A 25051-nucleotide genomic window follows, 5' to 3' on the forward strand; every position below is an offset into this window, starting at 1 on the left:
ACATTCCACGGCCTTTGGGTTCTTGCGGCCGTTCCGTTATTTCATACATACCAAAATTGGTACGGCGTGACAAGAGTTCATGACGAACATATTGACAGGTCCTAACATGCAAATCATGATGCGCATGTCATGTGCAGCATGATTTACATGACATGGTTTCGGGGCGCTCGCGGCCGTTTAAATGAAGGGATATATACGAAAACTGGTATGACGAGACATTTCTGCTATGACGAACATAACTGACACGTGGTAACATGAAAATCATGATATGCATGTCATGTATGACATGATTTCCATGCCACGCTCATGGCGTACTCGCGGCCGTTTCGCTAGATTGATATACACAAAAATTGGTACTGTGCGGTGTGACTTTATGAAGAACATGAATAACAGGTGGTAGCATGAAAACCATGACATCCATGACATGTATGTCATGATTTACATGCCACGCTCATGGTGCATTCGCGTCCGGTTCGCTTGCGTGATATACACCAAAAATGGTGTTACGCGACACGACAGTATGACGAACGTAAGTGAGACGTGGTAGCATGAAAATCATGACATGCAAGTCATGTACGACCTGATTTACATGCCACGCTCATGTTGCGCTAGCGGCAGTTTCAGTAGATTGATATACATCAAAATTGGTATTGCGCGATGTGACTGTATGAAGAACATGAATGACAGTTGGTATGATGAAAACCATGACATGCATGTCATGTATGTCATGACTTAATTGCCACGCTCATGATGCATTCGCGGTCCGCTTCGCTAGCTCAATGTACACCAAAATTGGTATTGCGCGAAGCGACTGTATGACGAAGGTAAATGAGACGTGGTAACATGAAAATCATGACATGCATGACATGCACGACATCATTTACATGTCATGCTCATGACGCACTCGTGCCGTTTCGCTTGCTTGACATACACCAAAATTGGTATTGCGCGACGCGACTGCATGACAAACGTAAATGAAAGGTGGTAACATGATAATCATGACATGCATGATATGTACGACATGATTTACATGCCATGCTCATGGCGCACTCGTGGGCGTTTCGCTAGATTGATATGCACCAAAATTGGTATTGCGCGATGTGACTGTATGAAGAACATGAATAACAGGTGATAACATGAAAACTATGACATGCATGCCATGATTGTCATGACTACGTGCCACGCTCATGGTGCATTCGCGGCCGTTTCGATAGCTTGATATACACCAAAACTGCTATTGCGCGATGAGACTGTATGATGAACATTAGTGACAGGTGGTAACATGAAAAACCATATTATTCATGTCATGTATAGCATGATTTACATGCTCTACTCATGGTGCACTCGCGGCCACTTCGCTCCTTTGATATACACCAAAATTGGTATTGCGCGATGTGACTGTATGACGAACATAAATGAGAGGCCTTAATATGTGAATCATGTTATGCATGTCATGTACGGTATGATTTACATGCCACTGTCATGGTGCGCTTCAGGCCGTTTTGTTAACGTGATATATACCAAAATTGGTATGGCATGACAGGAGGGCGTGATGAACATAAACGACAGGTCATGCATTTATATACCAGAATATGCGTTTCATTGACATGGTGTACACTAGATTGTGCATGCATGCATGCGTGCATGGCAAACATGCAATATATGGTGGACTAGATGCCATGGCATGAATGATTTCATTTGGCTCAAAGACAAACAAGCCGATGTATGCAGCTCTTATTTGCTGGCTGCTTCGCATTACATCGATTTCCACAGTGCGTGGGATCTGCCGAATTTTTTTAACTTCGAAATTTAATACGCGGAGCAACGTGAGAAATAGTTTGATCTCAATAGGGCTGCTAATTAGACATTTCGGGGCAGGTACTGTGACTGGAGATGGTACATGCGCTTGTTTTGTAATGACGGAACGCACAATTACGAACCATGCTTAGTGCCCGCTGCTGGTGGGGTTCGCTGCGCAACAAACGTTGTGTATAAGTACACTGTGCGTAAATACGTTGTGTTAAACTGTGCCGCGTAACACTGCTGCAATGCGGTGAAGCGAATCGGTCATCTTGCAGTGCAAACACGAGTGTGAAGTGGGTGACCGTTATTCCCCTGTGAGCAGTTTGGGAGTTCTCCGAGCGATCTAAGCTTCCTCAGCCGTAGCGCCACCCCGAAACCCGCTTGTGCCCTTTGGGATAAACCGGTGGGTGCACCGCCGGCACTAGCGATCGAACGCGCGGTACCTCCTGCATTGGAAGCCGACGCCCAACCGTTTCGCCACTGCTTCCGAACGACACCATGAGCGCTGACTCACAACGTTCTCCTTTTATTATTGTACCGTGATAATATACAGAAACAAGAACAGCCTGCCCTGCATATGCGAGACCACACAGTCAAATCATAACAACATTAAGATTATGAAGGCATCTTTTAAATGCGAAGCATTTCTTAGCGAACTTCGGCGACTTTGAGCGTATCTATCTATCTATCTATATAGCCGCCTACGACTTTGCGCTCTCCTGGCCGTATCGTTAATGGGATTTATACCAAAATTGGTATGGCATAGCATGACTGTATGACAAACATGAATGACTGGTCAGATCATGAAAATCATGACCAACTTGTCATGAAAACCATGAATTACACGCCATGGCCATAGTGCTCCTGAGGCCGTTTTCTTAACTTGATATATTCAAAAATTGCTACGATGAGACATTTCTGTATGACCAACACAAATGACAAGTGGTAATATTAAAATCATGACCTGCATGTCATGTAGAACATCATTTACACGCCACGCTCATGGCGTGCCGACGGCCGTTTCGCTAGCTTGATATAGGCCTGACTGGCTGCCCAGGCGGCGCTGCGAAAACGGTGCTAAAAAGCGCCCCCTACGATAAGTTCTTTGGTTTCGAGTAGTCAGACTGGCGGCCGCATGCAGCACTAAGCTCAGATGCGCAATGGAGCCGCCGCTGTCGGTTGTGCTGCCCTTTGGATCTCGGCCAATTTCTGGCGTGGCTGAGTTCTTCAGGCCAAGCAATCTGCGTAAACGCAAGAAGCTCGTCAACGCCAAGTATGTTTACGACGTGCAGGCGATTGAAGGGACCGTTTCGACGCGCTGCAACTCGCAAGTGCAGCGAATCTCATACGACGTTGAACTCGAGTTAAGTTTTACGAGGCATGCTCGCGCGATTAACCGACAATGCATAAACGAAAAGATTGCTGTTAAGAAAGCCGAAATGATTTGCATTACACGACGAAACGGAATCAAGAAAGGTCCAGTGACGAAGGCTAGCCGTCGGCGGCCCGAATGAGCGCATTCGCGCCGTGTGCCGTTTTCTGCCGCATTCAGTCGCAAACACACTTTTTTCCCATGCACGGTCGTAATTTTCAACATTTGCTTCAAGGGAATTCGTCAAATTCTGTCAGCGTGCGGTGGCGGTCGAGAAGCGACGGCGCGCAATGTTTACAGCCGGCCGCTGGAAGCAGCCGGCTGTAAGCTGCCGAAAAAATCGTAGGCACATACGCTGACTCATGGCATCGTTTTTCTCGTTTCCCACGAAATGCCGGCTGCATATCCTCGTGATCGCCGTCGGCAGCCACGGCGTGCCGTCTGGACTGCACACAGGGAATATATACATATATAAACGCGTGCACGCGCGTACGAAAAGTAATCAGCACGTTACGTTGCAAACCACGTTTTGCTCGCGTACTCACTTCACGCGTCGGACGGCACGTATCCAGCGGTTACGTCGCTCCACTTCGTACGGCTTTCAGGGGAACCAGTAAAACCGCACATTAGGATCCTTACCCCCATGTTCAAGGCAATTAACCACGCAACAATGACGGCGGCGACCGCGCTTCGGGACCGCGCGCTGCTCAGAGCCGTCGCCCGGACCACCTGCTTTCGGCACGGTTTGTTGAAGCAGGGATCGCTCGCCAAACATGTCAGACTCTGCAGGCATAGCGGACAAGTTCCTGCGTACGTTTTAAGCACTTTTTGAGCCTGAAAACTAGGCGCAAAATTAATTAAAACGCTCAAAGCAACTGAGAACTGTGTAACTCGCCGGTCGGCGTCCATTTTTGACTACCCAAGCAACTTCGGCGCACGCCACCAGGCTCCGCCACAGTACTCAAAACTCCAGCGCGTCAGCCCTATACACCAAATTTGGTATTGCGTGACGTGGCTGTATGACGAACATAAATGCCAAGTGGTCATATGGAAATCATGACATATCATGTGCAACTTGACTTGCATGCCACGCTCATGACACTCTCGTGGCCGTTTCGCTAGCTTGATATACACCAAATGTTTAAGGCGAAAGCCTTTAATGTCTCATGCTCATGTCTGTCCATCCGTCCGTCCGTCCGTCCCTCCAGCTGTGCCTTGGTACGGTGCCAGGTGGGCTCCGGGGCGCGCAAACGGACGCCGGTCGCGTTGGACTCTACAGCGCTCGCGCTTTGCTTGCGTAGCGTCGCTTTGTCCGGCGTCTCTAATCATGCAAGAAGGGAGACGCGCGCATCACGCTCCATTCTTACCGACCCCGTCTCAGTGGGCACAAGCGTTCGAGGAACACACTTTGGAATTGACAAAGTGTCCGTCAATTTAAACTCTGGAACGCGGATGGCGCCTGCACGATGCGCAAAGCGCGACAATACGAACGCATGCGAAACGGAGGCAGATTGGTCTCGCGTCTCGCTGCGATTCGAGGTAACAAATTAGGCGAACATAAAAAGCATGTCGTAACATGAAAATCTTGGCATGCATGTTATCTACAATGCCATTTACATGCCACTTTCATGGTGCGCTTGCGTGCAGTTCGCTAGCTTGATATACACCAAAATTCGTACTGCACGACGTGACTGTATGATGAACACAAATGACAGGTCTTAACATGTGAATAGTGACATGCATATTATATACAGCATTATTTGCTTCTTGCTGACTGCTTCGCATTACATCGATTCCCACAGTGCGTGGGAGCTGCCGGTTTTTTGATACTGTCAACCACGTGCTTGGGGTCGTTACAGGGAGGGCTTCACATAATACATAACATTCAAAAGCACATAGAAATAAGAGATAAATAACCAACAACAGAAAAATAAGAAACAAACAACAGTGACGATACAGATAAAAATCGACGAATAAATGCTCATGCAGAATTTAGCACGCATCACTTCGTTGTTTGTTGAACAACCGCATTGGGTAAACTATTCCACATTTCTATTGTGTCTGGGAAAAATGAGCGGCGGAAAGCATTCGTGTGTGTGAAATAAGGTTGAATTGCTCCGCTATTATTAAGACGATCACATCGCCTTCCAGGCGGCTGAAGATATAAATCCTTATCTATTTTTGTTTGCCTGTTTATAATCTTAAAAAGAAATTTTAGTCGATGTTTGCGCCTGCGATGTTCCAAAGCCTCAAGCTCACAGGACTTTAACAAAGCCGTGACTGAGTGTGTGCGTCGGTATTTACCGCATATGAAATGGACTGCTAATTTCTGTATTCTCTCAATTTTTGTCCACAACACCTTCTGGTGAGGCGACCACACAATACTAGCGTACACTAAGACAGGACGTATGAATGTTTTGTAAGCAGTTAGCTTTACATCCGGTGTGGCATGTTCCAGTTTTTTCTTTAGGAAATACAGTTTTTTGTTTGCCTTAGACCAGATGTTATCGATATGCGAGTGCCATTTCAATGTGTGCATAATACTAACTCCTAGTTATTTGAAACAAGTGGCATTATTTAAACGGTGAGTTCCGATGTGATACTTGAATGATAATTCCCGCGCACTTGAGTGAATATGCGTAAGTGTCGTCTTGCTATAGTTTATTTCCATGTCCCATTTTATACACCACTGATCTAATGCCTGTAAGCACCTGTTCAGATTAATTTTATCACCTTCGCAAGTAACTGGGGAATAAATCAAGCAATCATCTGCAAAAAGTTTCATTTTAATAGGAGCCTCAACTATTGAACATAGATCATTAACAAATGTCAGAAAAAGTATTGGTCCTAAAACAGATCCTTGGAGAACCCCTGAGTGCACGCGCAGTGGTCTTGAAGTGCAATTTTCAATTTTTACAGCCTGTTGACGCGTAGATAAATAGGCATCTATCCATTTTAATACTTCCTCGCTTATTCCTAATCTTTCAAGCTTGAAAATTAATTTACGATGAGAAACCTTATCAAAGGCTTTCCTAAAATCGACACAAATTACATCCGTCTGCAGAAGGGCATCGATGTTCTTATAGAAATCATGGAGCGTTTCTGTTAATTGTGTGACCGTATAAAGAGCATGCCGAAACCCATGTTGGTTTGCGCAAAGTAACTGGTTAGAACCGAGAAAACTAAGAATATGTTTTGCTATTAGATGTTCCAGAACTTTACAGCAAACTGAAGTCAAGGATACGGGCCGGTAATTGTTTACTAACGTACGGTTACCATTTTTAAAAATCGGAATTAGAATTGCATTGCGCCAGTCTTGTGGAAGTGATCGCGTCTGAACCGATTTCACAAATATTATTTCTAAATAAAACGAGACCCATTCTGCGTATCTCTTGAGAAACTCTGTTGGTAGATTATCCAGACCACTTCCTTTCTTCGCGTCTAGTTCAAGCAGTAACTGAAACACACTTTCGCGGTTGATAATAACAGGTTTCATTGCGGTTGTTCCATGGTTACTGATGGATGCCCCTATCTTATCGCCCTGGTCTATTGTGAAAACGGACTGAAAGAAGCGTATAAAAGTATCGGCCAAGTCTTCAACTTTTGTCAGTATACAACCCTCGTGCTCGATCTGCTCAATTCTTTCCTTTTTGTCACTGAAGTAACGCCAGAATTTGCATGGTGAACTTCTAAGGAAGTTGACAAGCGTTTGGCCAAAGTACTTTTTTTTTTTGGAATTCACAAGGGCTTCTTCCAACTTGATTTTGGTAGCTGCAACTTCTGTCGCTCTTTCTTTCCTTTTTCTTAATCTTTTAATTTGCCGTTTTATATGTATAAGGCTGCGTGTTATCCAAGGATTTCGTTTACGCGTTTTCTTAATACCAGTAGGAACAAAGCGATCAACGCAAGTTACGAAATTGACTTTAAATCTCTGCTACAATTGCTCCACTGATTCGAAATGGGATGCTAGCTCGAAATCATTAAGCTGCCGTTCGAAAAAATGAATGATGGAAGTGTCATCTGCCTTTTTAAAATCCTCTAGTTTTACTGGAAGGAACTGTTTCTCTAAACGGCATGCAATAGTCTTAATGACTAAAGACAACATTTTGTGGTCGGACATGCCATCTAAAATATCTCAAACATAGTCTGTTATGTTTTGGGACAAGAACACGAGGTCTAATATTGACTTCGACAAACTTGTGACCCTCGTTGGTTCATGCACAATTTGTTCCAGGCCATGGCAGAATCTAATTCCCAAAAGTTTTTCGGAGATAATTCTTTCAGTCTCACCCAGCAAAACATTTTGCCAGTCAGTGTGTGGTAAGTTGAAGTCTCCGGCCATTATCAACCTCGTGCTCCCGTTAACATGGTCACACAAAAAATCACTTAGCAAATCCAGAAGCTGAGGCTCAGACGCAGGTGGTCTGTATACTGAGCCAATAATGTACACTCTATTGCTGAATGTAATCTTACACCGTGCAGTTTCGCGAACGTCACATTCTATCATGCAAGTTGTGATGGAACTTCTCACAATGATAGCAGCACCGCCGCCTCGTGAATCTCTGTCCCATCTGAAAAGCTTGTACCCCGGAGGAACAATGCAATCACTGCGTATTTCTTCGCGCAGCCATGTTTCTGTTAGTAATACAATATGGGGGCTATGTGCCAATAAAATATATTCTAATTCTGTTCCTTTATTTGCGATGCTACGAGCATTTTGGACAAGAATTCGTAGCTATGATTGGGATTATTTTTTGAACTACCAGCAGAGCTTTCCGAGTCAAAGGATTCATGTTTCACTTTTTGAGCGCACAAAAGAACAGGGACGAAAAACGACGCTCAAAAAGCGAAACATGAATTACCAACATGCCCATGCATACGCTCTCTCAAAAAGGATTCATGTCGGTCATGCGCAATCACTACTGGCGTCGCTTGAACTTTGTTATCGTACTGATCACTCCGGTATTGAAAAAGACGGCGTTCATTTTTTTGATCGTCCCAGACAAACATACGCCCGTTTACCGTCAGTTTATCGTGCACCATTGAGACCCTCGCTCCCTTAGCTCGGTCTGGCGCTGAACTTTCCCATAATTTCTTTCTTAGTTCGACTGTCTCTTTTGCGTAATCGTTACTGACACTGAAAGAAGTACCCTGTAGTTTCTTGCAATTACGCATTACCTTCTCTTTCTCACGGTAATCCATTAATTTCATAATGACTGCTCTTGCTTTGCCTTGTCTTTGTTTATCTACTGCATGAATTCTTTCTACCGATTTAACGTCTACCCCTAACTTGCTTTTGCAAATGTTATCAACAACGGCATCTCGCAAATCTGCCTCGACCTCATTTCTGGCCTCGGGAACCCCAAAAACGAGTAGATTATCTCTTCGGCTTCTGTTTTCATAATCCACTTGTCGTTCAGCTTGTTGGTGGACTATATTTTCTAACCTTTCCATTTTCTTTTGCATACCCTGCATGGCAATAAGATCGCTGTACATTCTTTCTGACTGTTCATTAAGTTCGGCAACTTCTTTTCTGATCGCGTTTATCTTCTCATCAGATTCTTTCTGGTTATTTAAAATTTGTTGCAACAATTCAGCACTTTGGGACCCGGATTTTCTTCTACATCCCCCGAAGTTAACAAAAGTAGTAATGACAACCAACAGTCCACCGCAATACACCAACATCGCCGAGGGCATGGCACAACAATCAAGAATCTATTGTCACTTTTGCAGCAAGCTGCGTAAGGCTGAACACCAACCTGCAAAGGTGGCAGCAGCGGTTTAGCCACCCTGCCCGTTTGACAGGTGTCGTGCCCTCTGATGTGGCCGTCGTCGTGTCCGTTCTTAAGTACGCCTGCGATCGCTGACGTCACCATTGTCGACCGAAGATTGTCCAATACGATGTCCGATGTCTTGTTTCCGTAGTCATGCAGCAGGAGTGGAGACTGCCTGCGCACGTTGCTTGACGAAATCACGGCGTAAATCCAAGTCAGTGCCTGCAAAGGTAGCAGCAGCGGTTTAGCCATCCTGCCCGTTTGACAGGTCTCGTGCCCTCTAAGTATGTTTATGAGCTGCACTGATAATTCTTTGCCTAACGAAATGAATGCTTGTGTAGCTCATATTCATTAACTACATCAGCATTCTTTTCTCGAGGCACCCATGCAGTCAGCATGTTGTTGAAACATAACCATGGAACAGAAACTATCTTTCAGAACTATCTTTCAGGATCGGTGTCCAGATTTTAGTTGTTCTGGAGATCGGTATCGACGGTTTTCGAAACCTCACTCCAAATCTCTTTTAGCAATGACCCGCAATAAGGTATAGGAAAGGCGTTCTTTCAAATGCCAGCGTTAACTGACATCTTGTTCAGGCTCCCGCATTCTTCCCGGCTCTTCCCTGCACTGGCCCTTGCGGTACTGAATTTAGTGACTGCGGCCCGCTGGCGGCAGAGAGCTTGAGACCCTTGACCTAAATAAAGAGGTAAGGCATTCTGGTGCCATTATTGACGACATTGTGTCGGCATGCGATGGTCGCAGTGCCAGTATAGTATAAATGATTGCGCTAGAAAGTGGCATCTCCCTTCATTTTAATAATAATAATAATATAATACTTTATTCTGGCATGTGTACACAACAGTTACATGCCACCGAGATGAGGCAAAAGGAAACAGACGAAACTGTTTCCTGACTAGGCCTACATCCCGGCTCGTGAACAAAAAACAAAAACAAGGACAGCGGTGTGGAAAGCGAGAGACATCCAGTACAGCACAATTCACCAGCATCACTATGCTCTCTTTCCCGCTCGCCGTTTGAACTTATGCGGTGGTAGTGCTCCGTATACTCAGAACAGGAATGCTAAAAACGTTATTCATTTGACAGCAGGTAAATAAACTCAAAAACATTTTTTTTTTGCTATTCGCTTAAACAAACTGGCTCAAGTCTGAGCTAACACCTTTTTCGACTTTGCAGCTCAAGTTCTTTCCGTCATGTCAAGCCCCTATGTGTCGGCGTTGGTGCTGCTACTGTGGCCGCTAACCTCACTGGAGCAGTGCCGTGCCGAGTGCACACCCGAGTACCAGAAGCTGTCCAGAAATGGCGTCACACACACGGCGTGCAAACCACCCAACCCGCGTTGTCACATCATCGAAAGAGGATTGAGGGCAGGAGAGGCTGAAGAGATCCTACGATTGCATAATGCCTATCGCAGCCGGATGGCGTTAGGCATGGTGTCAGGATTCAAGCCAGCTGCTAACATGCGCCAAATGGTGAGCTATTCTAATCACTCTAACACTCTCCTGTGCGCACCCATCGATAGCCCGCTCTCGATGGTTTTCAACTTAAAATTCTGCCGCGATAGAAGCGCTTACGGAAGCTAACCTTATCCATCGTATAAAACAGGCACTATTTTTCTCGTTTCACTGTGCCATTTACTTTTTCCGCCATAGAGAGAGCTTTGAACTACCTTTTAAGTCGAGAGGTCCGAACGATCATAGCTTCAAAGATGGCGTCGACATCGCGCGCACTTACCTCTCGGAAACGACAAATTTCGGTGGATTCCGACGAGTCTGGTTCATATTTTAGATGCGAAGCAGCTTTTGCGCTGGGCTTTGTCCGTACTTCCATCGGGGACCGTCCCCTTTCTAAAATCTACCGTAGCCACCTGTAACATATTGAACGCGCGCTCGCGGCAAGGAGAAGTCTTCTTCGTGCTCTTCGACCGCCTTGAAGATGATACGCGCATAGCACTTTAGGTGCCCGGGCTGCCGTATGCTGTCATAGCTTGGCGTAACGCAGACAAAACCACGTGTGCTGGCACGCGCTAGCGCCTTCAGGCCCGTGTAGGGGGCTGGGTAAGACGCTGTGGCCTCTCCCCCTTACACTCTCTCAGTAATCACGTGGTGGCGTCGGGGAACGAGATTCTGCAGACGCGCGATGAACCCGCGTGGCGTGCTCCAACAAGAGTTCGGGACGAGTAACAGCAACAACAACCAGAGTGAATTCATGGTGTGCTCTACATGCAAGAACGCGTTAACATCGGGCAAGGTGCCCGTGATGAACGGAACTAAGTCGACCCATGCGCTCCTTCGCATCCCCACATGGTTCCCTTTAGTGGGAGATGGTCAAACTTTTTTTATGATGGCAGTATCGCAGACTGAGAAGATGATTTTGACTCATCGGACAGCAACACAGACCGCGAAAATGTGTCAGACAGCCGCTGAATGTCAACAGGTATCCGCCGGTAACTTTCGTTTTGATCTCCGAAGCGAGCGGCCGCGTCCGCGCTGCGTTCTAAAGATGTCCGGCGTGTTCTAAAGGTCGCAGCTATTATCTGCAGGTTGTAAACACCGTTTGGGCAGGACCGCTTGCCGTCGGCTTCTCAACGAGTGGAGTTTAGCGCGAGAAGGCGACCCGCAGTGGACTTCGCCATTGCGCTCCGTAGTGCCGCAAGGATTTCATCTGACCCATCGATTTGTTCGTGCCGTTCTTTGCCTAAGAAATAACCACCGAGATGTGAGTCACAAGTAATGATAATGCATGGCTGTATACTCTTGAACCCAAAATAGAACAGAAAATGAATGTTTTCTGCAAGACATGCTGCACGAACCTGTGCTTCACCGCATCACGGAACTGCATTGCGCGCTGGCACTGTAGCCACTTTGGCTAACATTTTCTGTTGTATTTAAATAATGGCTGAAGATAGAATGCTTATATGTTCAAGGATAGTTGATATGTCATTTCTGGTCAAAACGTATATTTTGAAAGTTTTTTGCGTTCATGTGATGCAAAGCAGCATTGACGCATTTACATAGTGTTCTCGATTTTGTTAAAAAATTTTCCTATTAAATTTTTTTTTTCGCAGAAATGTTTAGTAATGTTTGCTTTAAATTTAATGCCATTAGAAAGCGCATAGTGTTTGCTCTACGCCAAGGAAATGTTTAGTTTGTAAAAAAATTGGCCGCGTATCTGCGTGCTTCGCTGCAAATGTCGTCGAAAGACGATAGAGGAGAGCTGCGTTAGAGCTGCGTTAGATATGCTACCTTTGGGTAGCAGAGTTGAGCATAGGTCTGGCTAGCAAACATGGCTATGTCGCCAAGACTCACTCCGTTTTTGCAGGTGACATGCCTACCGGGTAACCGGTCGACATGTTAAGCGTGTCGAAAACCGGTGATTTACTTTAATGTGATTGGCTAGTGTCAATCCAGTTCGCTACAGCGGTGCCATCAAGAAATGCAAAACTTGGCCCCAGCGTCAGCTTCTCCGCAACGCATGGTTGCTAGCGGCGTTTGGAAGACAGATGCGCAACTCTGCTACCTAAGGGTAGCATATGCAGTAACTCTACGCTGCGCGAGATATGGGCGCTATCTGGCAATACGTCGGGAAACGAGCTTGTGCAGAGAGCACGGAGGAGGAAAGTTCTTTCCTTCCTCTGTGGCAGAGGGCTTTGGTCGGCCCGTCGCATTTTCAGCGCAGCCGCATTTTCCGCGCAGCTTAAGAAACTAGGGTCTTTAGAATTACGTATCTATGTATTTTCTATTAAAGGAACACACCATCTAATACTTACCTAGTGATGTTGCGCCTCAGATATGCGTAATATTTACTTTTTAATCGACAACGTTCAGAAGTATGAACAGCCGTATAGTTCAAGCTGGGTGGGCGGTAAGCAAGTGGTTCAACTTTGGCCGGGTGGCTGAATCGGGTGACAGACAGACAAGCAGACAGACCAAAATTTCTGCATTTAATTTCCCCCAAGGAAGACTATCGTCTTTAAAAAATCGCTTTGTGATGGTGCGCGTACCATCAGTGCAATGCAAACCACCCGCAGCCTGGAACGGCCTTCCACGTAGACATGGCCGCTCCTTACCTCTTTACTGCCCTGCGCTGCGGCGCAACGGAGCAAGGGGCTTTACGGAGACACATCCCGGAGAAAACAGAACTTGCGTCCTTCCCAAGAGTAACGCCAAGGAGTGCTTTATCGCTACGATCAGCCTGAAATGCGCTATAGTTGCACTTTATTGCGCCTTGTAATGCATGGGTAGCTGATGTAGATGCGATTAATTGTACTGAGGCCCTACTACGTCAGCGGGCTTGTGTTTCAGAACGTCACACAGGAGGCGCAAATCTTGTCTACATCTACCGTAACTTCTCCATTGCTGAAGCACTGCTGTGTATAATATTGGCATTTTACACGTACTGAAGCGTTCATCTTGCACAATATTATTTTCGCTGGCCTTTAGAGTCCCTTTGATAGCTTTGGCTTCACTCATCACATTAATTGGACACTCTGCGGGTTAACATCTACCGAAGCAGCGAAATTCGGTGCACTGTTCTTCGTTAACCGAAGCACAAGTGCTGGGGATTCGAGGCGCGCCCAAAGCCTCTGCGCATGCATTTTGCCGTTTCTCCCGTTCCTCCTCTCCCGTTCTCCCGCGACGGCAAGTGGCGCCATCTTTCGCCATGCGCCGGTTCTCGTTGTGGCGCTACGCGCCGTCTCGGAGCTATACATGTGCGCCGGACCCAAAATCACCGGCGGCGGCGCGTGAACGGCGCGGGGTTCATCGGACCGGCGGCGGCGCGGCGCGGGAGGGGGGGAGGGGGGGGGGCGAAGCAGTGAATACGATAAGTACACGCCATAATGTTACACGAACGAGGGCTAGCAGCTAACTCTTTTTGCTCCGATCTCACTTAACTCTACAAAATGCTGGTGTATGGCAATACGGCCGCTCCGGGAAGAGAAGTGGTTTTCGGTCAGTTTGTCGTATCAGTGGTCTGAGCGCGAAGCAGTGAGATCACAGCGCTCACAGCGCGTAGAAGGTATACGAGCCGTTCACTGGGGGATGTCTGCCGAAATAGCGCGCGTGCCAGCGCTCTCGACGCCGCCCCTACAGTCAAAGTTCACAGATGCTGCTAGAGTTACGCAGTCCCTCTCTCGAGACATTCCTTCCTGCTCCTGCCCCCAGGGCAAATGACGGGCGGGGCGTTTCCTTCTGCTTGAGGAGCAGGGCTGGGCAGTATCGCGATACAAGAGTATCGCGATAGTATTTCAGAGATACTTTTGAGTATCTGTATTTCTGTATCGAGATACATTTGATAAATGTATTTGTATCTCAGTAGTGAAATACATTTACGATGTATCGCCTGTATCGCGATACTATGCAGGACACGGGTATCTCGTTACATTGTTTTTTTTGTGTCGGATATGAGTTGAGGCGTGTTTCTAATGGGGGAATGACGTTTTTTGTTTCCTTTTGTGCCAAGACAAGCAAAGGCGCGCCGCCGGTCGCCGACAGATAGGGCGGCGATGGTTTCCCCTCAAGCACAGAATGTTCCATGTGGTAAAGCGCGCGACAACGCAGACGACAGATTCGCGGGGGCAGTGTTGTCGGCCTCTGCCGACGAAAGTCGCTGTCTCTCAAGGTCAGTGCAGCACGCCTAATTTTTTTCGAGTGGCAAGCCATTACTTCGCGACCCCCGGCGCGGATACCGCCTTGGAACAGGCTTTGCAATGCTTCGCGGGCGTTCAGTTCTCAAAGCGGCGACACTTCGCAAAGCAGTTCCCGTAGTCGCGGCCGAAGTGACTAGAAGATGGCTATCTTTGACGCGCTTTCAGCCACCTCTCCAATGTCAGGGTGCGTTCCTAATTGATGGCATGCCTTGAAACGGTCTTTTGTGGTAGCAGGCTCCCCCACCGCCGGAGCCGACTTCGCCTGTTGCGGCTTTCTGAAATGGGTGCTGGTAGCGTCGGTGGTGGTGACAGCTTCATTGAAGCCGACAGGGTCAGAAGGCTGAGGATTCCGAAGATGGGGACCGACTTCGGATTCTGAACAGTGAGAACAACCCAAGTGAGGGCGGAAGTGTTTCGGTATCTAGATGACCCGAGAAGAGATATCGCCACGCTGCAGGGCAATTCGGCTATGAAGGCGGTATTTATTCACTATAACACGAATTTGTGCTCGCCTTCAGCGGTAGACACACTTTTTTTCTTTCGTGAGTCTTGTGCTGAGGCTGAACCGACGCTGTTAGAAGACAGCCTATTTGAGAAGCCCACACAGCAAACTTCTTAGCAAAGCAGATCTTCAAAATAAATGTGTGCTTTTTCTCAATTCACTGAGGTTCATTAGTGCACTATAAGAGATTCATTAGTGATTCGGGTGATTTGCTTAAAGTGTGCTATTTCTAGTATAGCTTAATTTGTTCGCCAAGTGTGTCGATTTCGGTGTCCAATCCTTGTTACTGTTGCTGTGAAATCAGTGGCGTAAATCCCGGGGGGGTCAGGGGGGTCCTGACCCCCCCTGTGTTTAGACTGGGGGGGACCCCCTATGCAATGGTCCCCCCCTGAGATTTTGCATTCGAACATCTTCCATCTTGATTTGCTTGAAGTTTATTTTCCCACGTGCCATTCAAAATTGCCTCAGAGTTCCAGCTCTCAGATACAACGAAAGAAATAAGCACAATTCAACAACTTACGATAACATTTTTACGAGATCTTGTGAGCGATGTTCAAAGTCTGCAACCACATCCATAGCGGCAATCACGAAAGCCGCTTCCATGCTGCGGCCGTTTATCCACGTGGTGACGTATCATTGCGCCTTCTCACTCGCTGAGAGCAACGAGATTCGTGAAGACATTTCTTCAGCACCGAGTCTGGGGCAAGAGAAATTGAGTAAGAGATATTCGGCCTTTGCTTGCAAATATCACCACAAATGAGTCATCTTTTCACACCCAACTGAAACTGCACGCATTTTTCAGTACCCCTGTTCATTCCAGCTGAACTTCATACTTCCCGTTAGTGTTCGTGTTTCCCTAACAGGCTGTGCGTATGTGCTTATGTCCCTAACTGGCTGTGCGTATGTGCGTATGTCCCTAACTGGCTGTGCTACCCAAGCAGGTAAAGAATGATCAAGAACATCGACCTCACTGTCGGCTTCAATAAGGCGGAGCCCCTGGCTGCGCGCGCGTTTTTGACGAATTTCTGGGCCCGATCCACCCGATCGTTCAAACTACAGTGTTCTAGAAGTGTTCGCAGTGTCACCTTAGAGTCACTTAGAGTCAGAGGTAGCATATGCAGTAACTCTACGTTACCTGAAACTTTCCGGCGGGTTGAAGGGCGCGGCTAGCTCGCGTTGCTGTTTTGCGCGCAAGAAAAGTCTGAATTACGGTGCGCAACACACGAAACTTCTTTTCATGCAAATTTCTGTGAGTTGTGAAATAAAGTGCTGTCGTTGTGACCGATTTACAGAGGGTGGGCGATATTTTAAGCGGCTATGATGAATATGAATGCTCCTGCGTGTGGGGCGTTCAAGTTTTTTTTTTTTTTTTTTTTTTTTTTTGTACTGCTGGTCGATACGATTTTCAATGCCCTTTCGCCACTGTAGCGATCCTAGCGACTTCACTCCCGCCTTTCGAGCCCCACTATGCCGGATATAAACAATGCCTCATTTTTTTATTTATTTGCTTTCGCATGAGCTGGTCTCTGCGACTAACCTACTTAATGCTGTTTTTTTTTTTTTCGCGAATCAATAATCGGCGGAATCACTTGGCTTTGTATTAAATGTATCCGCACGGTAATCTTAAATTTTTTTATTTGCAGACATAGATCATACAAGGTTACCAAAACTGGTTGGACTCGTAGGCGATATATATTGGTACGTGTGGGTCCAATGAAAAAAAAAAAAACCTATACATATAGGTATTATGAGTACATAACAAGTAACATACATTACGTGCGTACATTTTTATTACACCGCAGAATTGCACCACCAAAATAACACTCGACAGCGTCACGTGCTGAAAAACTAATTTTATTTACACGAAACCCCGCCTATGTATGCGCAAATGCTGGCCATATCACAATATGAATTAACAATGCATGCATGGTCACTCGTGATAAAACAAACTGCCGATGACAACCGTCGATCTAACTGGAGCATTTCAAAGGAGCCGAATCCCCGTGGGCCTCCCCCGCTTCCTAATTACTTCAATCATCCCCCCTAAATCTCTTTTTTTTTTTTTTTGTACATCGATCTCTATCCAGCCCGTTTCATCTGGCAGTAGTTCTGTGCTTAGGACTTCGATAGCGAAACAAGCAGCCAGAATTCATCATTTTTAGAAGTACCCTGACCGCTTTACCAAAGCACAAGTAAGGTTTTGCTGTCACCGCCCTCGTATTTTCTTGCTTTTATTGTTATCGCACTTCACTTTGCGCGGTCACTCTTAGCTTCGTTGGGTGCAGCTGTTTTTTTTTTTTTTTTTTGTTGTCAAACGCTGCGCCAGAAATTTCTCTGCACGTACGCTGCATGCTCTATGTGCACGACCGCCGGAGACTGTAAAAAGCGCCTCCCTCCCGTCCATGCAGATGCAGCGGCGGGCCGTCTTTGAGACAGTTGCACTGTACGGATAGACACAGCTGCCGCTCCTTCAGAAAAACAAGCATACATAAGTGCAGCAAAGCTGCTCGCGTGGTGCCGACAAAGGTCCTTCAAGCGAATGAATGGCGGGAACATGCGCTGCAGGGCATGCACGAATGTAAACAGGAGCTTCTACTACTTGGGTCAGCTTCAAAAAAGAATAAAATGCTCAACCCCCTTCTCCCTCCGTTGTTTTTTTTTTTTGTGATCTCTTGTGTCATTGTGGTGGCCCTCTCCCCGCCTCCAACCCCGCGTTTGTTGATCCCCCCCCCCCTCCCCTCGGAATTACAGCGTAACCAGCCTAACCCCGACCAAGAGGACGGGCTTCACACCCCGCAAGAGAAGTTTTCAGGAGAAACTGGCGGCAGGACCCCTGGCGGGCGCCCAAGCAATCGACGCGGAGAGGGCCGTGGAGGCGCGGCGCAGAGATAATAATAATAATAATAACAATTTTTATTTGCACAACAATGTGAGCCCTCCGGTGGCGTGCGAGGCTAGACAGCAAGGAAAGACTTACGCGCGTGCGTCTGCTAGCCCGTCACCGGAAGGCAAGAAAGAGAGAGAGAGAAAAAAAATTGGGCAGTGAGCCCACTGCCCAATTCTAGTACACTGTAGTTCAAACGAAGACGCCTGTCCTCCGGTTTCACTTTGTGGCGGAAAAGCAGGGAGGCAAAACTTTCTTTAGTAGGTTGGACGACGACAGAGAATCAACACGTCCGCTTGGTTTGAACGCATCACGAAGACTGCTTTGTTTGTACACTATTTACAGTGCTCTCGTAGAGAGGGAAAATGAAAAGGAAAATAGAAATACAGAAACACAAGCACAGTCAAAAGATTTTCTCTGCACCCCGCACGTGCGGCAAACTTGAAGAACAGAGGGAGAAAACGCTTTGCCTGTGTTGGGTGACGCTCCCTGTGGCTTTCAGTGTTCTTTCACGGGGTGGGCGCGTGGGTCGTAAAACGACGAATGTCAAGGACGTTCTCCGCTCTTCCCGTACTCATCGTCGCCTTCAACCTCCTTGGTTGCAACCCCGAAAATGCGTCCCCCGGGTTGCCCCTCTTCCTCCTTTTCGCCGCGGGGTTTTCCTATTAAAGCTGCTTCGAAGTGGGGGCTGCTTCCCAATATTCGACAAATACGACATCACTTGTCAGTCGTTCGGCAGTTTCAGCCTGCACGCGTCCACAGAAGTGCTGCCAGCACTGCACAGTAACCGGCCGCGCAACCTTCTTGGCGTAATGTGCTTGTGACTTTCAACTGGACTGGGAAGATGCCGCACAAGCGGCAGAGTTCGCTGAGGTCGTTCTTTCTGCCGAACTCCAAGCGACCTTATTCGGGAGACAATGTCACCAAAAACACTGATGAGGTGAGCTTTTTATGTAATTGATCAGTGATTATAATTTTGTTTTTCGGGTACCCTTAGTGCAACATACAAGGATTTTTATTCTGATTAAAAAAAGGGGGAAGTGACAGTTACTTGAATGCCGCCTTGAAAGCCCAAAATGGCTTGCAGTCATTAGACAGGTGGATAACTACCACGTTACGTTAAACAACTAACAGAAATCTGCTAGATAACTTTTAAATCAATGGTTTCGTGAACTACGTTGCAACTAGCTTCAATGGAGCTATTATTAGGACTACCCTAATTCATACAATTCGCTAAAAAGCAAGGAATGTTTGGTGTTTTTATCCACCGGTTCCAGGATCACGCACCGAAGGAATTAATGCCATTTAGAAGAGTGATTTAGACGCTTCGGCCAACTCTTCATTACCTTAGAATAATAACAGAGAGACGAACTAGTGAGCCGCAAGCGGAGTTTGTGGTGTCTTGACTTGTCTCTTGTTTCCGTGCTTGCACGCCCAGTCATTTTAGCATGAATCGTCATCGCCTTGGAGTTGATTGAAGCGCACGCACAGCAGTGACATGTTATCAAGGCATTGAGTCCAGTGACGAGCTACCCGAAAACTCTTCTACGCACCATCTACATGGCTTTCCTAGCACGGTTCTTGAATCACGCGAAGAAACCTCGAAACTTTGTAATGTTCAACCTCCCAGCTTTCCTGCAATATGTCAGAGAGGTCGACTGGTTCGTGCGAGGACGCGACGTGAAGATGACCCTTTAATCCCCTTACCCCTTTCCCACCTTATCCCCAACAGCGACCAAGAGTCGTCCTTTTATTTCAATAAAGGTCACATTCATTCATTCATTCCTGCGATATGTCAGCAGGCGAAAGTATCCCCACGCGCGATATCGAGGCTGGTGGCTAACTTTCGGACAGTCTGTTTACTCATGAACAAAAGTGTTTACAATCAACGAACACGTAGCCGTGAGAATGTTTCGAAACGCTGCTGTAATAGCCGAGTTACACGTGTTTGATGATACAAAAAAGGCCCTCGCTCGTTTCTCTCTTTCCTTCGTTATTCAGCTCCACTCTCCTCTCAACACCTTTATAGACCGTTTTCACGGAGAGGAGGAGCGTAGCCTCGAACCGGTGTATTTTCACCGCTTTCTTTCTCACCACCTCGGCCGACCGCTGCCGCTGGTGTGTCACCGTGTGTGCGGATTCCCGAGTTTTGCACTGCGTGGTGCGTGAGAGGTCAGCGTGTTTCCATTTTTCGACGCGCTGAAACAATTGTGCTGCCGCAAATTGAAATGTCGGACGAGAACAGGTCGACAAGCTACCACTGCGCTGTGTTTGGCTGCGGCAACAGCTATAGAAGCCTGAAAGACTGGCAGCCAAGGCATGCGAAGTGCACAATGTTTTTAAATGACTTCGCTTCTCTCAGGTCGCACGCCTTCTTCTCCGACAAATAGTATATTATTATATGTGGTGTCCGCACTTATGGCCATTTCTCCAAGTCACCTCACCAGCTTGTGATTGTGCTTGGGTGCTGGTACACTTTATCGTCTGCACCAAAGAGAACCAATGTCAAGGCTGACGATTAATACACAAAATGTTTGGCCGAGAGTTGTTCTCATGAACCTCTCTGATTTCTATGCTACAGCACATGATTCACAATGCCTGCGGCTAGAAAATGTTCCATCTTAGTGCGTGCAATTTCGAGATTATTGAATGAGCACTTTTCAATCTACATGACAGAAAGGCCCGCATGATATGTGTTCTTTGGCGTAGGTACGCGTTTCTAACGTTTCGTCGAGAGCACGTTTTTTTCTCGAATTGTCAATTTTGTGACGATAACTGGGGTAGCGTTAGGACAACCGCACATTTTTTTTTTTTTTTTCGCGCTGCAGCCTGGGTGTCGTGAATAATCGGCCCACGTTCGTTAAAGCCAGGTCGTTACCTGGACACGTGCGCTCGTCGTAATGCTTCTAAAATACTCACCAGAAAACAAAATTGACAATAATGTTACCAAAAACGAACGCCCTTTCGGCGTATCGCTAGTGGCGGCGGCTCGCGCCGAAGCGAACTTACGCCATGCCACGCTTCCAGATGTGCAACAGGCTTATTTTTATTTTATCATCGGTGTTGTTTCTACGCCGAATTTTGAGCGCACACGTCCTACTTCTGTTCCTTATCCTGTGCAAGGATCAGAGGCCACAAGCTACGACGGCGACACGAATAAACACAGGCATCGGTGTTTAATTGTGCTCCTGTCGTTCCGTGAACATTGTATTGCAACGTGCCAAGCGGAATCAAAAGGGTCTGTTAGGGATTAGAGTTACGTTGAATTGAATAATCACCATTTACGTTTCTCCGATTATACTTCGACAGTTGTCCTAAACGTTAACGCTCTTTTATAGTGATTATTCCAAGAACCTCACCCGGCCAGCTATAACAAAACATACAAAGCAATTACCAATTTACACATGCTGCTTAAGAACTGCATTGGCATTATTCTCATCGTCGGCGCTGCTGCGGGAACCTCTCGTGGGCCGCCGCTGCTTGCTGTTTCAGCCATTTTGAAGCTGAAAGCTTAGCGATTATTTATCAGCGCCTTTACACTCGAAAAGCGTTGCCCTGTTTTGCCCGTGTACCGCGAAGAACGGCAATACCTTGTGAACCGAGCGCATACGCTCCATACACCGCCGCGGAACCCCACACACCGGAAGGGCGGCGAAACGTCGCAGACGATAGACGGCGCTGCGGCGGTGGAGTGCTTTAAAAATGCTACATCTAGCCGCGCGTCTTCTCACTCCATAGGGAAAGGGCGCGGCGCCGAGTCCACACGCCACGAGCTGACGCGTTCTAACGCGTACGGGGGGTTTGGGCTTTAGAAACCATGCACCCCCGCAATGTGAAGGCTCAGAGTTACGTATTTGCGAAGAAAAAAAATATTAAAAAGCGCATACTTCAATCTCCCGTATATTAATGACACAGAACATCCCATGATGGCATGATGCCCTCTTCGTGTTTATTCCAGGCCCGTAACTAGGGGGGGGGGTTGAGGGGGTTCTGACCCCCCCCCCCCCCCCCGAAATTTTTTTGATGCTTTAACTTTTCGGGTGATACTAAAATATTTACACGCCTTCACAGCGACCACCAGCTGCCAAAGTTACACTGCAACTTTCCTGGCATTGCTTCCCTCTTCTTCCTTTCTTCAAACCTACCCTTTTACCAGAACACCTCAGCGCTCCCTCCCTCGCACCTGCCCTATTTGTACAGCTTTGCACTTCGCCCTCGCGTTCCTTCGTCTTTCACCCCGTAGCAGCTCCTTTATTGATTCCAGATGCTTTCCTTGTGCATTGCCGCTGGAGAAGTTATCCGTCTGTGCGGACCGCACGTGTCGGCTTTGGGTTCCTACGAAAAGCGCGTCTCCTTCTGTGAAGGTAAACAGTTCGACAGCAACGGCAACACCAACACGACGTGCGCAAATTTGCCAGGGAACGAAACCCCTAAGCGGAAAAACTCAGCGGCGCATTCCGAGGACGCAGGCTGCAGGGTAAACTTTTCTCAAACTGTAGTCCTCGCCACCGAAACGAATCATCGAAGATGACATCTACTGAAAGACTGGCATATCCGAGCAACTTCGAACAACCTTAACCACACGCAAGGAAATCTACCTGCGCACAAAGCGAGGATACAGCTGGCACACAATCCGGCACCAGCGGTCAACTTTCACAGGAGAGAAAAAACGCCGCCAAGCTGGGCTGCGCGCGGGAGTACAGAGGCTGACGTCACAGCCTACAAAGTGCATTTTTGGGGGGTCACGGCTATTTAATTAGCGCAGCCCAGAGAGAATTATGCAGGCGCCCAGGGAGCCGTCTGTGAAAAGGTGACTTTTTCACAGGAACGGAGCAACACCTCCTTTCTGGACTAGAGCACTGCACGGGCCGTAATTTTCGGCCCGGGCCCGGCCCGGGCCCGGACCTCGTTCAAATTCACCCGCCCGAACCCGGCCCGGTGACTCAAAATAAGACCCGGGCCCGGCCCGAACCCGAGAAAAGATTTCACCTACCCGGCCCGGCCCGGCCCGACCACAGATCAGGCCCGACTGAGGCCCGACCCAGTAATCTAGGTGGTGATGCCCGAACATGGAATCGACAGCAGGGTGTTTTAAGTGGCAAATATCTAAGCTTTGTTGGCGCATGTTTTGCTAACAATTATACTTTAACATAGTTACGGTAATTTCTTGTAAAAAGGGGCTCACGGTGCAAACAGTTGAGCGGACATACTATGAATGCAATGAATGTTTGTTCGGCAGTGGTATACTGTACCTATTTGTTCTGCATATACACTGGGGATCATGAAGGGTGTTTTGTAGCAGACATTGTAGCAAGAAGAGTGATTTGCAGCACGAGTTTAGTTTCGATAGGGAGCGCAATAACAACAAAGGATGGATTGATGGATGGATAAACTTTATTATGGCCCATCGGAACGCGCTCTAGCACGTTGCGGGCCGCTCCGACATCGGAACAGAAAGACCGAGTCTCTCTGCTTCGTCGCGGGCCCGTTGGCCTGCCCATATAGCTGCTCTTCTAGCGCGGAGCTGGTATATAATAGCAGCCTCCCATTTGGACAGCGCGATGGCTTCGCCGCCGCGTAACACGGAGCATCGCCAGAGCACGTGCTCTAGATTGGCTTGGCAGAGAACAAAACGCTCACTTCACTTTGTTTTTATTGCACTTTATAACCTATTGTAATTTATAGCATGCTCTAGCCACAAAGCCAACCATGCACCCTTCTCGATATGTATAGCACCCGTCTTCACCATTGTAGCACCTTGCCAGAGCAAGAGAAACAGGGGGAAAAAACAAATTTGTGACCTTTGTTGTAAATACACTAATCTGGGCAAAGGTATGGAACCGCGTGCACCACGTGTATGCGTATAATCAACCGAAAGGAAGAAAAAACTATTTGTCATAGCACTATTTTCATACACCATACCACTGCTAGTATATACAGACTGTAAGTTTCTCATGGCATAGTTTACAGTTTACTTCTTCACATATTGTGCGAAAAATCAAAGTATCAAGAGATTCCCGATTTAAGCACGCCATGCGCTGTTGCATCACATATCCTGCCGCGCTAAAGCTTCTTGCACTGCTCGCGCTAGCCGGACGGGCGCACCACATCTGCCTTGCCAATTGCGAAGGCGTCGGCAGTCGTTGTTCTTAGCTTCCACCACTGGAGCAAATCTAGGATGTCTTTGTGGACCTCTGCAGAATGACCATAGCTGTCCAGCTCATCCCTTCACTTCTCTCGTTCCCGAACGTCGTGCCACTCTTCAATGTCGTTTATAAAACTCCTCTTTGAGGGCTTCTCCTTGTAGTTTTCAGCAGTGTATGTTATGCACGGTTTCCACCGTGCTCGTTTATCCATATTATAATGGTTTATGCCTTCCCAGCTATGTTGTATCGGTAGAAGCTGGCCATTGGACTACGCGGTTAGGACTGGCAGGAAGTGGACGAAGCAATTTCGATATATTTTCGGGGTTCGCTCGAGTTTGGTAATAGATGCGCGACTAAGCTTCTCGAAGCTTACTCATTGGATGCATATGGTTCGAGGTAAGGGGACATCACCCGGCACGAAATCTGTCATTGTCCTTTTTCAAGCCAGATATTTCGTCAAGCGAATATACTTCACCCCACACCTTGTTTAATGGACCTGTTCTATTCCTGCACATTCCAACGCTTTTGCGGCAGTATCATGTAGATCTCGCACTATATAGCGCACTATATAGGGCCTCAAACACGCGGCTCGCGAACCTCTCGCTAGCGGCTCTCCGCCCGCACATGACTGTCTTCATCCCATTTTTTTTATAAGTATGTTCCTGAGATACACAGGCATGACAGATCCAAAGCATATTTTTCGTGAGGCACCCCCTGTGGTCACCGTGTGTTGATACATAACCGTGAAACAAAAGCTATATTTCAGAATCGGCGTCCAGATTTTAGTCACTATGGGTGATACGAAATGACTGGTTGCCCAGACGTGAAACGGAGACGTCCGTTAATGGCAATACTAAAGGCGAACTGCTGCGCCGGCCACGTGCACGTGCCCTCGATGACCA

At 47.3% G+C, this 25051-nt stretch overlaps 1 protein-coding gene across 1 annotated transcript in view; it reads left to right on the forward strand.

The window, feature by feature from the left end:
• Positions 1–8825: 8825 nt before the first annotated feature.
• LOC119382283 (CRISP/Allergen/PR-1-like) overlaps positions 8826–25051 on the forward strand; it is a 443882-nt gene continuing 427656 nt past the window's right edge. Inside the window, exons 1-2 of the mRNA XM_037649987.2 lie at positions 8826–8916; positions 10144–10439. Of these exons, the coding sequence (XP_037505915.2) occupies positions 8826–8916; positions 10144–10439 (387 nt within the window). The remainder of the gene's footprint in view (positions 8917–10143; positions 10440–25051) is intronic.

Source organism: Rhipicephalus sanguineus, chromosome 2, assembly GCF_013339695.2.
Source record: "Rhipicephalus sanguineus isolate Rsan-2018 chromosome 2, BIME_Rsan_1.4, whole genome shotgun sequence".
Taxonomy (NCBI): Eukaryota; Metazoa; Arthropoda; class Arachnida; order Ixodida; family Ixodidae; genus Rhipicephalus; species Rhipicephalus sanguineus.